The sequence below is a fragment of the Lytechinus pictus genome, chromosome 4 (assembly GCF_037042905.1).
Source record: "Lytechinus pictus isolate F3 Inbred chromosome 4, Lp3.0, whole genome shotgun sequence".
Taxonomy (NCBI): domain Eukaryota; kingdom Metazoa; phylum Echinodermata; class Echinoidea; order Temnopleuroida; family Toxopneustidae; genus Lytechinus; species Lytechinus pictus.
In genome coordinates this window covers 26,793,488-26,809,591 of record NC_087248.1, presented here as the reverse complement: position 1 = coordinate 26,809,591, position 16,104 = coordinate 26,793,488, and the positions used below count along the sequence as shown (strand labels likewise).

Here is a 16,104-nt window from a genome sequence, read left to right as displayed (position 1 = left end):
TAATAATAGCTGTATGGTCGGTCATACCTCGGTCACATTTGCTCTACGGCGGCCGTTAGGCGAGTCGTTAACAGCCGTTTTAACATTTTTTTGTATCGGCTACATAATTATAGGTGGTTTGAATAGAAAGGAATAAAACGGCCGGTTTCGACTCGCCGTATGGCCGCCATAGAGCAAATGTGACCGAGGTATCAATGGTGAGCCCAACGGTAAATCATGTTCTCAATTGTATAACCTATGGTGTGCCCATTGATCAATGGTATCTTATGGTATCAATAATAGCTGTATATGGTCTGTCAGTGGTGAGTCCAACGGTAAATCATGTTCTCAGTGGTATATAACCAATGGTGTGCTCATTGATCAATGGTATCTGAATGGTATTAATAACAGCTGTATGGTCGGTCAGTGGAGCATGAGTCCAACGGTAAATCATGTTCTCAATGGTAGGCCTATTAACCAATTCATTGTGTCCAAGTATCTCAATTGTGTCTGAGTGGTGTTTGCTCGAATATAGTCAGTGAATGGTATTCCAACGGTAGATTGTGTTCTCAATGGTGAATTAATGTGTTTTTCAATGGTATTCTAATTGAAAACCAATGGTGTTCTAAATGGTGAATTAATGTATTTTTCACTGGATTTCTAATGGTGTGTCTCGACGGTGAATTGTATTTCCAGTGGTGTTCTAATTGTAAATCATAATGATGTTCATTTATAGCTGGATCTCTGTTGGCCGGGTGAATGATAGGTCCAATCAAAAGTCTGTTGGCGTTTCCCCGTTTTCCTCCCCAATTTTTCTTCTTGCTTTTAAAAGTTTAACCCCAAACACCACCCCCCTCCCACGCTACGGGCTTGATGGTAATCCAATAGTATTCTAATGATTGTTCCTGATTGGTCACAAGTTGTTTTTAGTAATAGCCTATAGTAAATAATGACCATCATCTCTCCCACGGGATATAGACCTGACGAAATCTTGTCCTCTCATCATCTGTCTCACGGGATGTAGACATGAGATCCGAGATCTAGTCAGCTCATCATCTTTTGTAGGGATGTACACATGACGAGATGATTATTTCAAGCTTCAATACTGGAGTTATTGTAACCAAAAATGAAAGGGCTACATGGAAACCAAAAATAGTTGGGTCTGTAAGGGAAATTCTGACGTCTAAAATTGATCAATAAAGTGTGTGTTCAAGTGAGTGCAAGTGCAGGTGATATACCTGGATAGTAGGTGCCTTTTAACGAAGCTTTAATATATAGTTGCAGTGAGTTTAATATGATTGGGCAAAACGTTCCATAATATTTGATAACTTAGGCAGGGGCCACAAAAAGAATGCTCGTTTCACTTTGATTTTCTTTCCCTAGATTTGGTTTGTAGCAGCGAGTACCATCATCACTGTCTTCCTTCTATTCATTTTTAGGCATTGCGTACTTGTTGGGAAGGTTAAAGCGCGAGGAAGCACATTCTTTGAGGCATGCATCTTCTTTGGTCGAAAGATTTCGTTTTTATAAGGAAAGGGCGACGAAAAAAAATGTTTGTTTCACTAGCTTTTATTTTGTCTTTTCCTAAATTGACTTGTAGTAGCAAGTGCCATCATCATTTCCTTCCCATACCGTTTCAGGCAATGCGTACTTGTCAAGAAAGGTCAAAAGACGGGGAAACACATCCTCTGCGGCATTCTTCCCAATGATGCAGTCCAGGTGTCCATAGGTAGGAACCTCGAACCATTCGTAATACTGATCAGGGTTTGCATCATTGGCTCTCTGGTAGCTATCTCTCGATGCATCGATCTCCCAAGCTTTGTTCAATGATCCGACGAAATATAAGATTGGAATGTCCACTTTCTTCATGGCCTCACGATACAGTGGTGATTCGAGCCGGTTTTTCGAGTTGAAATCCGGAAGGTAAACGTCCTTCCCCTCCGGATCAACTAATCGGCCCTTTCGGAAGGCAACCGAGAGGTGGTGATAATAGTCGGCGTGTCCGAATCCGAACCACTCGGACAATGTTTGGTGCGTTTCTTCATTCATGTTACGATGTTCCCACATAAGTCCAAACATTGCTGTAATTCTATGGCACACGACACTGCCGCACTGGTTCTCTTTGTTGAGTGCCGTTCGTGCTAGTGCATTGGACACTGCAGACATGAACTTCTCCCGCGCGTGGTCGTTCTTGTCTGTATACGCGGATAGTCCTTTGTAGCCGAATGCAACGGCAATATTGTCAAGCCTAGTTTTGGCTTTGGCTTGATTCATGGCTGATGATATCATGCTGAATCCGACTTGAGAAGCAATGAAACATCGGATCTTTCTTCGGTCAATATGGCCTCCAAGCAGAGCCACGTGCGTCGTTATAGACCCAATACAGTGACCAAGGACTTGGATGTCCGGTGAATTGGATTCTTTTATAATCAGGTCTATAGCAGGTGGGAGATCTTTCCCCGCAGGGTCATGCATTTGAGAAGATTTTTGGTGTGAAGGAAGGGCAACTGATAATCTAAGCTCTAGGAACCATAAATCGTATCCATGCTCACACAAGAACTCTACGAAGTTCTTGTCTATGGTATCTAGAGAAAATATTCTACTTGTAACACAGAGTCCGTGAAGGAGCAAGATCGGCCCCTTGTTTCCGCACTTGTAGCGAGTCATTAGCAGAGGTACGCCGTCTGTGGCCGTTAAGTTATACACCGTAGGCTTTATGCCTTTCTTGTCCAGATGGCGTCTCTCCCGGGCAGAAGTCTTTGGACAGAATTCAGTGGGGGAGAAGATATCGCTGATCGTGAGGAGAACGCCCCCGAGAAAGAATCCGAATTTCGCCTTCCACTCCATTTTCAATTTCTCGTCATCCCCACTACCTGTAATTTCAATTTCGGTGAGCTCTTTGGCAATATCCACCAATTTTGCAGAAACTTGGCCGGTAATTAAATACCCTTTTTACACAGGATTTTCTTAGCCCCGGACTATCGCTAACCCCGTACTATCCTTAACCCCGTACTATTTTTTTTCATTTTCACACATGCCAAATTGTTATTGCTAACCCCGGATAAGGAATGCTTGCTTTTCAGACACGAAACTCGCTAACCCCGGACTAGTGGTTTTTGTCGATTATTCGTAGTACAAGTAGTTCACTCGTACCTTTTTTACACACGCTAAAATTTCCTTAACCCCGTACTATAGGTGGGGCTAAATTGCCATTTAGCCCCACCTATAGTACGGGGTTAAGCTTAGCCCACTTTCGTTTTACACTAGCGATCTTAACCCCGTACTATCGCTCTTAGCACCGCAATTGCTGGGATATAACCCTGCTTTTTTGCAGGGCCAAATAATCCCGTACTAAAGGTGGGGTTAGCCCACTTTGCAAAAATGCTGTGTAAAAAGAAAGTGGGCTAAGCTTAACCCCGTACTATAGGTGGGGCTAAATAGCAATTTAGCCCCACCTATAGTACGGGGTTAAGGAAATTTTAGCGTGTGTAAAAAGGGTAAAAGTCTCATCAGTATGATTGGGCCCATTCTTGATGACAATGTTCAGTGACGAATCGTCGGCAGCGTTATTCCCATTGAACGAATTATCGCTGGCTCGTCTTTTCCCTTCAAAGAAGCAACCATTTTCCCCTATGGGCAATAGGGCCTCGTAGACCATGCTTTTGAAATGCAAGTTACTTTCGCCAGAGCTAAGAACGAAGAACTTGCCAGCAGAAAACCGGACAGGGTCCTTTGATAACAGTGAACAGTTGATCTCTCCGTTGATCCGGGCTTCTTGACGATCACATCTTTCTATCATATGGATGACGTCATCTGTCTCAATTATGACGTTTAGGTCACATGGATACTTGGAACCCCCACTGTCCATGAACCCAGCCATGTGACTTGTGTAGCGCCCTCCGAGCTTCGTTCCCGAGCTGCCAGTATTTCCTGGATGACATAAACACATAAAAAGGATATAGTAAGATATGCATGGCGGGCCAACGTTATAATTTTGATGGCTTTTGACATCGATATACAACGTCAACGTCAGTCGCGACGAAGGAAACTGGTTTGATTGAAATTTGTTGGGCAGACAGCAATTAATGACCTTGTCAACTAGTTCTTTGGAGAGTTGCTAGTCAGTTGAGAATGGCACAACGTTGCAACCGCGTAGCCAGGATTTCATTTTGGAGGTGCGGTAAATGCACGCTAAGCGTGCCAACACTTACAGAGCGCGCGAAGCGTGCTCCCTAGGTAGTGGGTGCAGCAGGAGGGGAAGTTTCCCCCTCCAGCGCGAAGCTTTCGGTATTTCATAAATTAAAATGAAAAGAAGCCGTCTCTCTTGTCTCTAGTACCTATATCGGCTCCAATTCAGTTGACTATATTGTGATTTTGAACCTTGTTTTCAAAAGTGACTGTGAACGCACAAAAAAGGAATACAATGGAGGAAATCAAAATAATAATAACCCCGCGCGAAGCGCGGAAGCTAAAGCGTTTTATCAATTTTTTTGCAAAGAAAAGGGTCACGAGAAAAGGGTATTCTTTAAGATATATTGAATACTTCCCTTGGAAAGATCAGATTTGATTACAAACAATTTAGCGACAGTGCATATCTTTAACTCGCAAAACAGAGGGGAAGAAAGGTATATGCCGGGAGGAAGATATTCCGGACGTTTCATCAAATGCAGATATCTTTAATACCCCATCGGCTCTAATTCAATTGATTTTCTAAGATTATTGAACTTCATTACAAGGAAAATAGTGCGCAAAAAGTTGAAAATTCTGTGATTTATTGAAATTATATGAAAAAGGATGATATATATTTTCTTTGACTTATCCTGAAGCGCTTCATTTTGAATTTCAAACTGAGGGCGCAAAACAGGACAGAAGGTGAATGTGCAGGAAAATAACATGAAGTTTTTAGAATTTGATAAAAAAAAATATTGTACTTTTTTTATTTAATACGACACAAATCGTATACCTTCCTCTTTTTAAATTAGGAACCTGTTTGCCCCAAAATTGTGGTTGTTTAGTAATGAGCTGAAAAGCGGGAGAAGTTGCCTATATGGAGGTGACGGCAGAAATTGATATAAAGATTACCCGCCCGGAGCCGACCCGACCAGAAGTTGCGCGATCTATTAAAAAAAAGATAACTTCATATACTTCGGCCTAACCTTAACCAGATAGCAAAGTATCTGGGGGCCCATATGGGAATCATGTGGGCCTGCTGGGGCCCATATGTACCATGTAAAACCCATATGTGGCCCATCTGGTTTGTCCCACCTAGAACCCAGATAATAAAAACCATATGGGCCCCATGTGGTATCTATATGGGCAATGTGGTCTTATTTCAGGGTCGACCGAGCCCAGATAGAAACATATAAAACCCATATGGGGCCTATATGGGTTTTCCCACCTAGAACCCATATAATAAAACCATATGGGCCCCATGTGGTATCTATATGGGCGAAGTGGCATAATTATGGATCGACTGAGCCCAGATAGAAACATATAAAACCCATAAGGGGCCCAGCATATGGGTTTTCCCACCTAGAACCCACATAATAAAACAATATGGGCCCCATGTGGTATCTATATGGGCGAATTGGCATAATTATGGATCGACTGAGCCCAGATAGAAACATATAGAACCCATATGGGGCCTATATGGGTTTTCCCACCTAGAACCCACATAATAAAACCATATGGGCCCCATGTGGTATATATATGGGCGAAGTGGCATAATTATGGATCGTCTGAGCCCAGATAGGAACAAATAAAACCCATATTGGGCCCATATGGGTTTTCCCACCTAGAACCCACATAATAAAACCATATGGGCCCCATGTGGTATCTATATGGGCGAAGTGGCATAATTATGGATCGACTGAGCCCAGATAGAAACATATAAAACCCATATGGGTTTTCCCACCTAGAACCCTCATAATAAAACCATATGGGCCCCATGTGGTATCTATATGGGCGAAGTGGCATATTTCTGGGTCGACTGAGCCCAGATATAAAAATATAAAATCCATTTGGGGCCCATATATGGGTCCTCCCACGAATCCATATTATTAAACCATATGGGCCCCATGTTGTTTCCATATGGGCGGTGTGGCTTATCGCCTGATCCCAGATAGAGACATATCTAACCCATATGGGGCCTATATGGGTCTTCCCACCTAGAACCTACGAAGTAAAACCATATGGGCCCCACTTTGTATGAATATGGGATCGCTTGAGCCCAGAAAGAAACGTACCAAACCCATATGGGCCCTATATATTGGTCCTACCTGAAACCAAAAAATAAGTAAACCATATGGGCCCCATGCGCCATCTATAGGGGCGATGTGGTTTATCGCCTGAGCCCAGATAGAGACATATCAAACCCATATGAGTCCTCCCACGAACCCACATTATAAAACCATATGGGCCCCATGTGGTATCTATATGGGCGATGTGTCTCATCGCCTGAGCCCAGATAGAAACATATCAAACCCATATTGGCCCCATCTGGGTTCTACCTAGAACCCATGAAATAAAACCATATAGGCTCCATGTGGTATCTATATGGGCGGTGTGGCTTATCGCCTTAGCCAAGATTGAGACATATTAAACCCATACGGGGCCAAATGAATCCTCCAAACTACAACCCACATAAAATAGTAGAACTAATAATTGGCCATATGCAGTATCTCTGTAGGCGATTTGGTCTGATATAAATGTATTAATCTACTGATAGACACATAATAAATCCATAGGTAGCACACACATATGTGTATCGAATGGGTCTGTATGTATACATTGGCGATACAGGGGCCGAAGGGACCGCCCCCCACCCCCATATTGGTGGTCTAAAAATCAGGGGGGAAAGGAAAAAGAGAGGAAAACAAAAAGGAGAGGAAATGGAAAAAAATAAGAGTGGACAGGAAAAGAGAAAAGATACAGTGGGAGAGAGAGAGACCGGGCTTTGCATGTAACCGAAAGGAAATGGCGCTTTATAAATGCCCAACTATTATTATTATTACATTAAAGAAAAAGACGAGGGGGGGGGCTGGGAACAATATAGGCCGTTATATCGTGGAAAAAAATCTGCTCACGCTAATTCGCACTCGCCTTTTTTAGATATTGTGCAGGGGAATGGTTAACTCATCACTTCACGGGGAATTATTTCATAAAAAGAAGAAAAACTATCAAAATGTGTGTATGTTTTTGTTTTGTTTTGTTTTGTTTGTTGTTTGTTTGTTTGTTGTTGCTTTTTTTTTTGGGGGGGGGTAAATCACTATATTAGGAGGATTTCAAAACAAAATAACACGGTTGGTCAAAAATATGTTTTGAAGAACATTTAAATTACAAATCAAATCAAATCAAATCAATTTATTGAAATAAAATCCACAGTTTAGGATTGTAATCAAATATTATAAATAATGAACGTGGCAAAACAGAGATGTATATATATATATAAACAAGTAAATATAAGCAATCGCCAAAATATGTGTCCATTCGAAAAGAAAATACATTATTAAACATTTTGCCAAACTCTTACTGATTACAAGATATTACAATTAAGTCATTACAACACGTCCATGGCGTCATCTATTAACACGAATGTATCATAGTCCATCATTATAATTACTCATATTATTTAGTTACATAAATTTTACTCATATCGTAATCATTACTTTTATTTGCATGATGTACAAGAAGTAACCTGATTCGCTCAGTTCTCTAAATGACGGCACTATTGTATAGGCCTATTATCATAATTTTTCTCGTTGCGGGTTAAGGATGAGCGCGAGTACGTTGATTGATTTCTAGTTGTTTTAGTCGCCCTTGTTCAGTCATAAATTTACTATTGCTAATTCTTATCTTCAAATAATTCCTAACTTATAGATTATCAATGTCTAGTTATAAATATTTCTCTATGTAGGGCCTACGTTTAATGTCTTTATATACGTTCTCAGTTTACTACAATAATTCTCTTCCAGTATCTATCTTCCTGAAACTGTACCCACTGATTTAACTTTATTTCGTTTAGAAAATGTATTTAGGTTTTCCCAAATATGAGAATAACCTATATCTTTCATAAATAATTCTAGCTTTTGACAAAATCCGTTCTTTATTTTCATGTTTGATTGATAAATGTTAATTAGTATGTTAGCCTTTGCATTTGTTACTTGACACTAAAATCCGATCATGTATTTTAAAGCTCGACATAGATAGTAATCAAGGTATATTTCACATTGTTGGTAAATCTCGAAGGGGTAAAAAAAAGGGGAAAAAAGAAGAAGAAAAAAAAGATTTTCTTCATTTTCACATTTTTTGATACACTTATGATGAGAACTCAATCCCATAAAAGTTCGCTTTGGAATGCCTGCCTTTTCTAGAAATCACATGTTTAGCGTTGATTTTAGGGATTTATCGGGTACCCTATGTTTACGGCTAATAGCTTACGGATAAAAAAAAATGTTTGTGATCTTACAATTCACAGGTTAGGTTCTAATCGTGTTAATGCATCTTAAAATAAAGAAAATTTTTGAATTTTCAAAGGAGAACACCCCAGATAGCAAAATATCTGGGACCCATATGGGTCCAATGTGGGTTATCTGGGACCCATATGGCCCATATGGAAACCATAATGGGCTAGAAGTGGGTAGGTCCACATGGGGCCCACTTGGGACCCATCTGGGTTATATCTGGGCCCATATGTACCAGATGAATATCATCTAGGCTGGAGATGGGCATTTCCAAGTGGGACCCAGATGGGCAGAAATATGTGGGACCCATCTGGGTTATATCTGGGCCCATATGTACCAGATGAATATCATCTGGGCTGGAGATGGGCATTTCCAAGTGGGACCCAGATTGGCAAAAATATGTGGGACCCATCAGGGTTATATCTGGGCCCATATGTACCAGATGAATATCATCTGGGCTGGAGATGGGCATTTTCAAGTGGGACCCAGATGGGCAAAAATATGTGGGACCAATCTTGGTTATATCTGAGCCCATATGTACCAGATAAGCCTTCTGGGACCCAGATGGGTCACATCTGAGCTCAATATCACTGGATGATCGATCTGGACTGCACTCATGAATATTCATTACAACAGTAAATGACCAAAATTTTAGCTAATACGGCTACAACAATTAATATGCTTATGTTTATGCAAGGATTCCACCATGAAAAGTTTCAGAAAAGTATGTAATTTATTACCATAAAATTAAAAATCAAAACATTTAATTTCAGGAGAAAATCTTCAGTTTAAATATTGAAAATTGTTATTAACCATAGCCTGTCAAGTATAGCAAACTCGCTCTATATATAGAAGTCAATAACAAGATTCAGTGGTTAGGTGTAGGATAGGATTAGGATAGGATTAGGATTTAGGGTTAGAATGTAGGATTATAGGATATGATAAAATGATAAAGATTAGAGTATTGGGTTGTATATAAAGTCACCTTAATGATACAAATTAATATATTTTTTTAATTGATTAAAACATCGTGGACCCACATGGCCCACATGGGACCCATATAAAAACACAGTATTGTTTTCATATGGGGCCCATATGGGAGCAATGTGAGCCTGCCCATATTCAACCCACACTAAACCCACTTGGCCCAAATGGGCCCCACATAGGGTGTACATATGGGTCCCAGATTGGCCAAGTGGGGCCCATATGGGCCCATACATAGCCTAAATGGGCCCCATATGGTTTACATGGGTACGATGTGGGCCTGCCCTTATTTACCCCCACGCGAAACCCTGGCCCATATGGGCCCCAGACGGGGTGTACGGTGCAAAAAACACAAGGGGCCCAGATGGGCCCATACATAGCCCACATGGGCATCCCATATGGGGCCCACATTTTAACCCTGATAAGCCCACAAGTAACCCATATGGGCCCCATATATTTTAATTCCATGCCCTAATGTATACATTTGAACTTTAACTGACAAGAAACACATAAAGCTGAGGTGGAAAAACAGGGTTAGAGAAAGGGTGGGGGAAACGAAGGAGAATTACAATATTGTCATTTAACCGCGCGCAGCGCGGAAGCAAAATTCATATATATAAATTTAGAGCAAGAGTGAAGGAGTTTCTCTGTTGAGAAAAACAAAGGAAAAGAAAAAAACACAAAGCTACCTTTCTTCCCTTTCCTCCCTTCGCTTTTCCTTTTCTCCTCTCCCTTTTCCCGTTTTCTATTTTGGGGACGTTTTGGGAGGCGACCGCCCCCACCGCCCCCTGGCTACGTGCCTGCAACGTTGGAAAGTAAGAAAGTTGCTGGTCGATAATGACACTACTTTTGAAACTTTTTTTAAAGATATTTAATGGACAGTCGACAATGGCTCAACGTTGGAATTTGGCTTTTTGGAAAGTGGTAGGAATTAAGTCGACAATTCCATAATGTTCATAGGGTTGGAAAATTTGTTAAACAAAGAAACAATGTTTTAAACTAGTAATTAGTTAGACCGTAGTATTTAGTCAGTCGATGTGATGTTGGAAACCATCAGGAAAGAAGGTTTTGCGAACATATGACAAAGACACATCAATGAAAACAAGGCCCCGTCTTACAAAGACGATATTACCGATCAATCACAACTATGGAAAGCCAGCAACGTCAACATCTTAAATACATGTTTGTTCAAAATATTTTCTAGAAATGATGTATATTCATAAATTCACTGTTTTCTTAAAAATTCACTATGCTTCTCTTTGTTTTCTAAAGACATTGAGCAAATTTCCTGGATAAAAAATTATGACATTAATGGATTTTCATATACTTGGATTGATCGGATCAATATCGTAATTCTTTGTAAGACGGGACACTGGTTTAGAAGAGTTCTTTGACATCCCAGGGGCGGATCCAGTGGAGAAGTGCCTTGCCTATCTGCTCCCCCCCCCCCCAACAAAAAAGGGAGCATATGGACTAAAAGGAAAATAAGGGGAAGGGAAAGAGGAATAAAAAGGTAAGTTAAGAGGGGAATAACAGTGTCGTATCTACGGGGGGCAAGGGGGCACGTGCCCCGGGAGCCACTTTTAGGGACGAAAAACGGAAAAAAGGGAGCGCAAAATAGTAATAAAAAAGGAAAAGAATGTAAAGGAATAAAGGCACAGAAAAGGAATACCACTGAAAATATTAATGCTCTCGTCCTGTATGGTAGTGCAGTTCCCAACACATTTAGATGATGTATCTTGCATATCTTTACCCAGGGATGGATATTAGGACCAACTTTGGTTAGTGATAAACTTATTCTCTTCTAGAATTCCAACGAACAGTCCTTAAAAATGTCCTTGTTCTTACGCAAATATAAGTTTTCATCTCTAGCTGTGGGTTTGCATTTCATTACGTTGCTCGTTATTTCTTTAAAAAGTTCTGAAATACATATTTTCTGGTTAAATTGTCAAAGCTTTTCATCAAGCGCTGAATTCGTATGGGAGATACAAATTGTATTGAATTAAAATCATTAAAATTTCCCTTTTAGGTGAGGATATATATTTATAACAAAAAAAAAACCAGCTCGCGCTTTCAGATAAGTAGGCCCCTATAATATACAAAAAAAATCAGCCCACCCTCGTGCTTGAATTAATTGCTTAGATAGATACGCATATAGTGGGATTATTTCTAACTTAAATGACCCGATTTCAGGTATAAATCATATCAATAATTTTCAGCTCGAGTTCCACGCTCACATTAATTGTTTAGATATGCATCATAAATATTAATGATTACAAAAGTGCTGAGAATCCAGTCATGATTAAGATCTTAATATTAAAAAAAGGCTCATGCTTCGCTCTCGTATTAGGTCGATGTATTTAATGAGATATCTATCATATATGAATTCCAAAAAGGGTATTTTTAATGAATTTTTAGGTCTGAATATCAATAATTTTAACTCGCGCTTCGCGCTCTTATTCGTTCTTTAGTAAGACACACATAATGTTTATGATAAAAAATATAACTTTTTGTATTTTCCGTCTTAACGTCATAATATTGGGAAATATTCGCACTCACATTGATATATATATACATATATATATATATATATATATATATATATATATATATATATATATATATATATATATATAAGGAAGAGGGCCCTTTGCACAACGTGTATTGCAGCGCGTCATGTTCTACGTTTAGGCGTAAATAAAGTCAAGCATTAACGCTAGACGTAGCTTCCAAGTATCTCTTTTATTGCGAGCTTTCGGCCAGTAGGGCCTTCATCAGGCCTATAATGCATTGAAACAAACAAAACCATGCAAATAAAATCGTAATAACAACAAAGTAAATAATGTGTAACAAGGGGTAGGCCTACAGAACAAAAAATAACAACAGAGGGGGTTGAGTACAGAACAGTAGGGTTACAGTAAGATAACAAAAAATAACAACAGAGGGGGTAATGGCTTAAACGAGATGGTGGAATACAATAGAAACGATTGGGAAACTTAAGTGTGTGGAAAGACAAGGTATTTACCGGCATTGAAATTAACTTTGGTTTCTGTTCATCTGGAGGAGTAGGAAGTCTTGTGTAGGTAATACTGTGTTATTCCACACACTTAAGTTTCCCAATCGTTTCTATTGTAGTTCTGTATTCAACCCCCTCTGTTGTTATCCTTTGTTATCTTAGTGTAATCCTTCTGTTCTGTACCCTTTGTTACACATTATACTTTGTTGTTATTACGATTTTATTTGTATGGTTTTGTTCTATTTTGTTTGTTTCAATGCATTATAGGCCTGATGAAGGCCCTACTGGCCGAAAGCTCGCAATAAAAGAGATACTTGGAAGCTACGTCTAGCGTTAATGCTTGATTTATTTACACCTATATATATATATATATATATATATATATATATATATATATATATATATATATATATATATATATATATATACAACAAAAAAAGTAAGTCCCCCCCCCTTAAACAAACATCAATAATTTCCGAACCAATGCGAGTTTTTAATATATTTTTACATGAGCGTGTAGGTAATTTTGTAAGCTACCCTCTGAGTAAACGTTATGGACGTATTTCACTTCATGCTTCAGTGAGCACCGTCAGAAGGCAAAAATGTCACTTTTCAAAAGTCACAAGCCAAATATCATGACTTTGATTCCATTTTATTGGAACTAATTCCACATTCTCATCATAAAAAAATAGTCAGAAGACTTGTAAAAGGTACTCTCTAAAAGACGATACAACTTTTTTGGCTAAATTTCACGGTTGAATAAACACAAGTCCAAATTTGCTATAATTTGATTTTTTACACATTTATATCAATAAAAATGATAGAATATGATGACAGTTATTTTTGGAAGAGTTTCTTCAACAATATTCATCATTTCACGGTTCAATGAACATTTATGGAAAACAAAAAATACGATTTTGAAATATCATAGGCAAGTATTGGTTCATTTAGGGAACTGAAAATGATCTTTTCTCAACTTTTTCGTTATGTTCATGACCAATTAACATGCTTCAATGATTCAAAGGCGTTTAATTAAATATCCACGCTTGAATGAACATGTGGAATGCGATTAGCTCTTTTTTACGTTATTGGAAAAAATGCAATTTGTTACTATGGATATCTGTCACAAACCTCCTTGCATAGTTCATTTGATTTGATTTTTATGAAAATCCCGATGTTTAATGCATCAGTGAGCACACAATATTCGAAAATTATGCAAATGAGAAGAAAGTTCAAGGCCTTGGCCCCACTCTGTGTCGTATCGAATAGTTATTTTGGTGTGCGCGCCTTTTGAATAGTGTTACTCTGAAGCAATGTACGAAGTTTCATGAAATAACTATTGGCAGAAGTAACAAAAACCGTCCATGAAACAAACCCTCATTTCATATTTGTTAAAATTTTGACTTCGTCTCTCATAGACTTGTGTACATTATGGGTGCACATGTTTAAGAATAAGTAATCCCTTATTCAATATGGTGGAACTTTTTTTCACGGCTGTCTTTAGCAATGTCATTTGGCAGTAATGTTTATCAACCTATGGGCAGAATTTTGTGCAAAAATGAAATCGATTTGGTTATTTATGGATTTGGATATTTATGGACGCATCAAAGTGGGAAAGTGGGTATTTTCAATGTCACAGACTCATTTTATAGGGTAATAAAGTGAATATTGGGGGCAAATTCGGTTTCAAATAAGACTTAAGGACGTTCCACAGTTAAAGTGAAATCCATGTCATTTTCACCAAACTTTGCACATAGATACTTTAGAACCTTAATATTCGAAATATGCAAAAATTAACATAGGTCCATGTGCTTGATTTTTTGCTATAGAGCTTCAAAGTTCTCCCAAATTTATGTTTTTAAGAATTGCGCATTCAAAAGAATTTGGCATTTTTAGACCGCCCAAGATTACTACAATGAGTTTAAACCTCTATTACTCAGTCAAAATACATGAAAAAGTCATCAAATTTCGCAAGAGAGTTAATAATTGTATCGTTAGAATGGAGAATATATTTATAGTGCTATTTGTTTGCAATTTTAAGTTTAACAGCACTGTCAGTTCTTAAAAATGGCGTAAAAGATAACAAAATCCCAATCTAAAAAATGTAAAATTTCAGTAACAAACTACAAACGTACAATAAATGCTGCACTTTATTCAAAATCCATGTCATTTTCACAAAATATTGCAGAGTTGTAGAGGAAGGTATACCTAAGAGGTACAAACATTAAAAAATAGGGGTTCATGTGCTTGTTTTTAAACTATCACCATTTTTATTGGAGCAAATGTGCTTTTTAAAACACCAAAATGCGCCGAATGCTTAGTATCTATGTGAAGAAAAAATAAAAACCACTCTACCATTTATTCAAACTCGGGCTAATATTCGTGATTCTTGGCAGCACTGCAGAGTAAAGTATTTTGAAATTGTAGAGAATATTTTTTTGAATGGTCCATGGGATAATTCCATTTTTTATATTCATGAAATAACGCATCGGATCTGCAGTTAAAGTGCAGAAGATGAGAAAAATCAGCTCATACCCGCAGCTAATTAATCACCTGTTCATCCATTGTGACGTCAGCGCGCAGAGTATAAATTATGCGCAGATCATAATGTGCACAAACATAACTGTGGAACGTCCTTAAATTGCTATTGTTTTATCATCCATCATTTCTATCACCACACACTTTCCGAACTTTAAACATTTTCATGGTTGAACGAGCACATTCGAAAACTTAGGAATGAATACTCTTTATACTGCATAAATGTATTCTTTTCCTAACAATTTCTCATGATCAGTTTAATTTATGGACAAATCAGTGGTGGGTCCAGAATTTTAAAATGGGGGAGGGGCCTATAATCGGGGTTGCCACCAACATTTTCAAATTTTAACATGATCTAACAAGTTGAAGAGGATACTACCATAAACCCCTATGATGATACGTCACAATACAGGGGCCGGGGAAGGGTTTTCAAAGTGGGGGGGGGGGGGGCTGACCATGCAAAAAATCACAATCGTATGGTCATTTTTACATTTTTGTACATGCTTTTGAAAAAGGGGGGGGGGGGACTGAAGCTCCCCGCCCAGCCCCCCTCGCTTCCGCGGCCCCTGTAATACATTGTGCTCAATCAACCATGAACATTTGATATCAAAATTGTGTGTGGAGTGGCTAAATGATGGATATTAAAACAGCATAACACCATAAAATTCACCTAAAGACAACATTTGCCCAACATTGTATTTGCACAATCTGAAAAACGACTCTTGTGACTTTCAAAAATAATCATTTTTAATTCAATCTTTAATTACTCATGCATGACTCAACAGATCAATCTTATATTTTTCCAGGAGTTGCTTAATGAGTGTAGAAAACCATATACGGAATATCATATCTCAAAATAATTCCGTTCAAAAGTTACAGCAATTTGATTTAGGGAGGAACTTACTTTTTTTGTTGTGTATATATATATATATATACATATACTGTGATCTTTTTTAATTACAAATCCCTCTAAAAAGTACCTTTTGTTTCAAAGTCGAAAACAATGTGGTGGGATAAAGGGTTTGTAATGGGTCATCAATACATGACACCACCACAATGTCTGACTCATCATTATTTGCCTGGGGGTGGTGGCTCAACTTGCCCCTATGCTCAACTTACCCCGCC

The 16,104-nt window shown here is 38.6% G+C and overlaps 1 protein-coding gene across 1 annotated transcript; it reads right to left on the bottom strand.

Annotated features, from left to right (window-relative positions):
• Window positions 1-1,563: 1,563 nt before the first annotated feature.
• Window positions 1,564-6,466, bottom strand: LOC135153835 (uncharacterized). The gene is made up of 3 exons (XM_064098007.1): window positions 6,463-6,466; window positions 3,477-3,909; window positions 1,564-2,917 (listed from the first exon to the last, which is right to left on the bottom strand). Exons 1-3 carry the CDS (start codon window positions 6,464-6,466, stop codon window positions 1,564-1,566), a joined length of 1,791 nt encoding a protein of 596 aa, XP_063954077.1.
• Window positions 6,467-16,104: the final 9,638 nt, after the last annotated feature.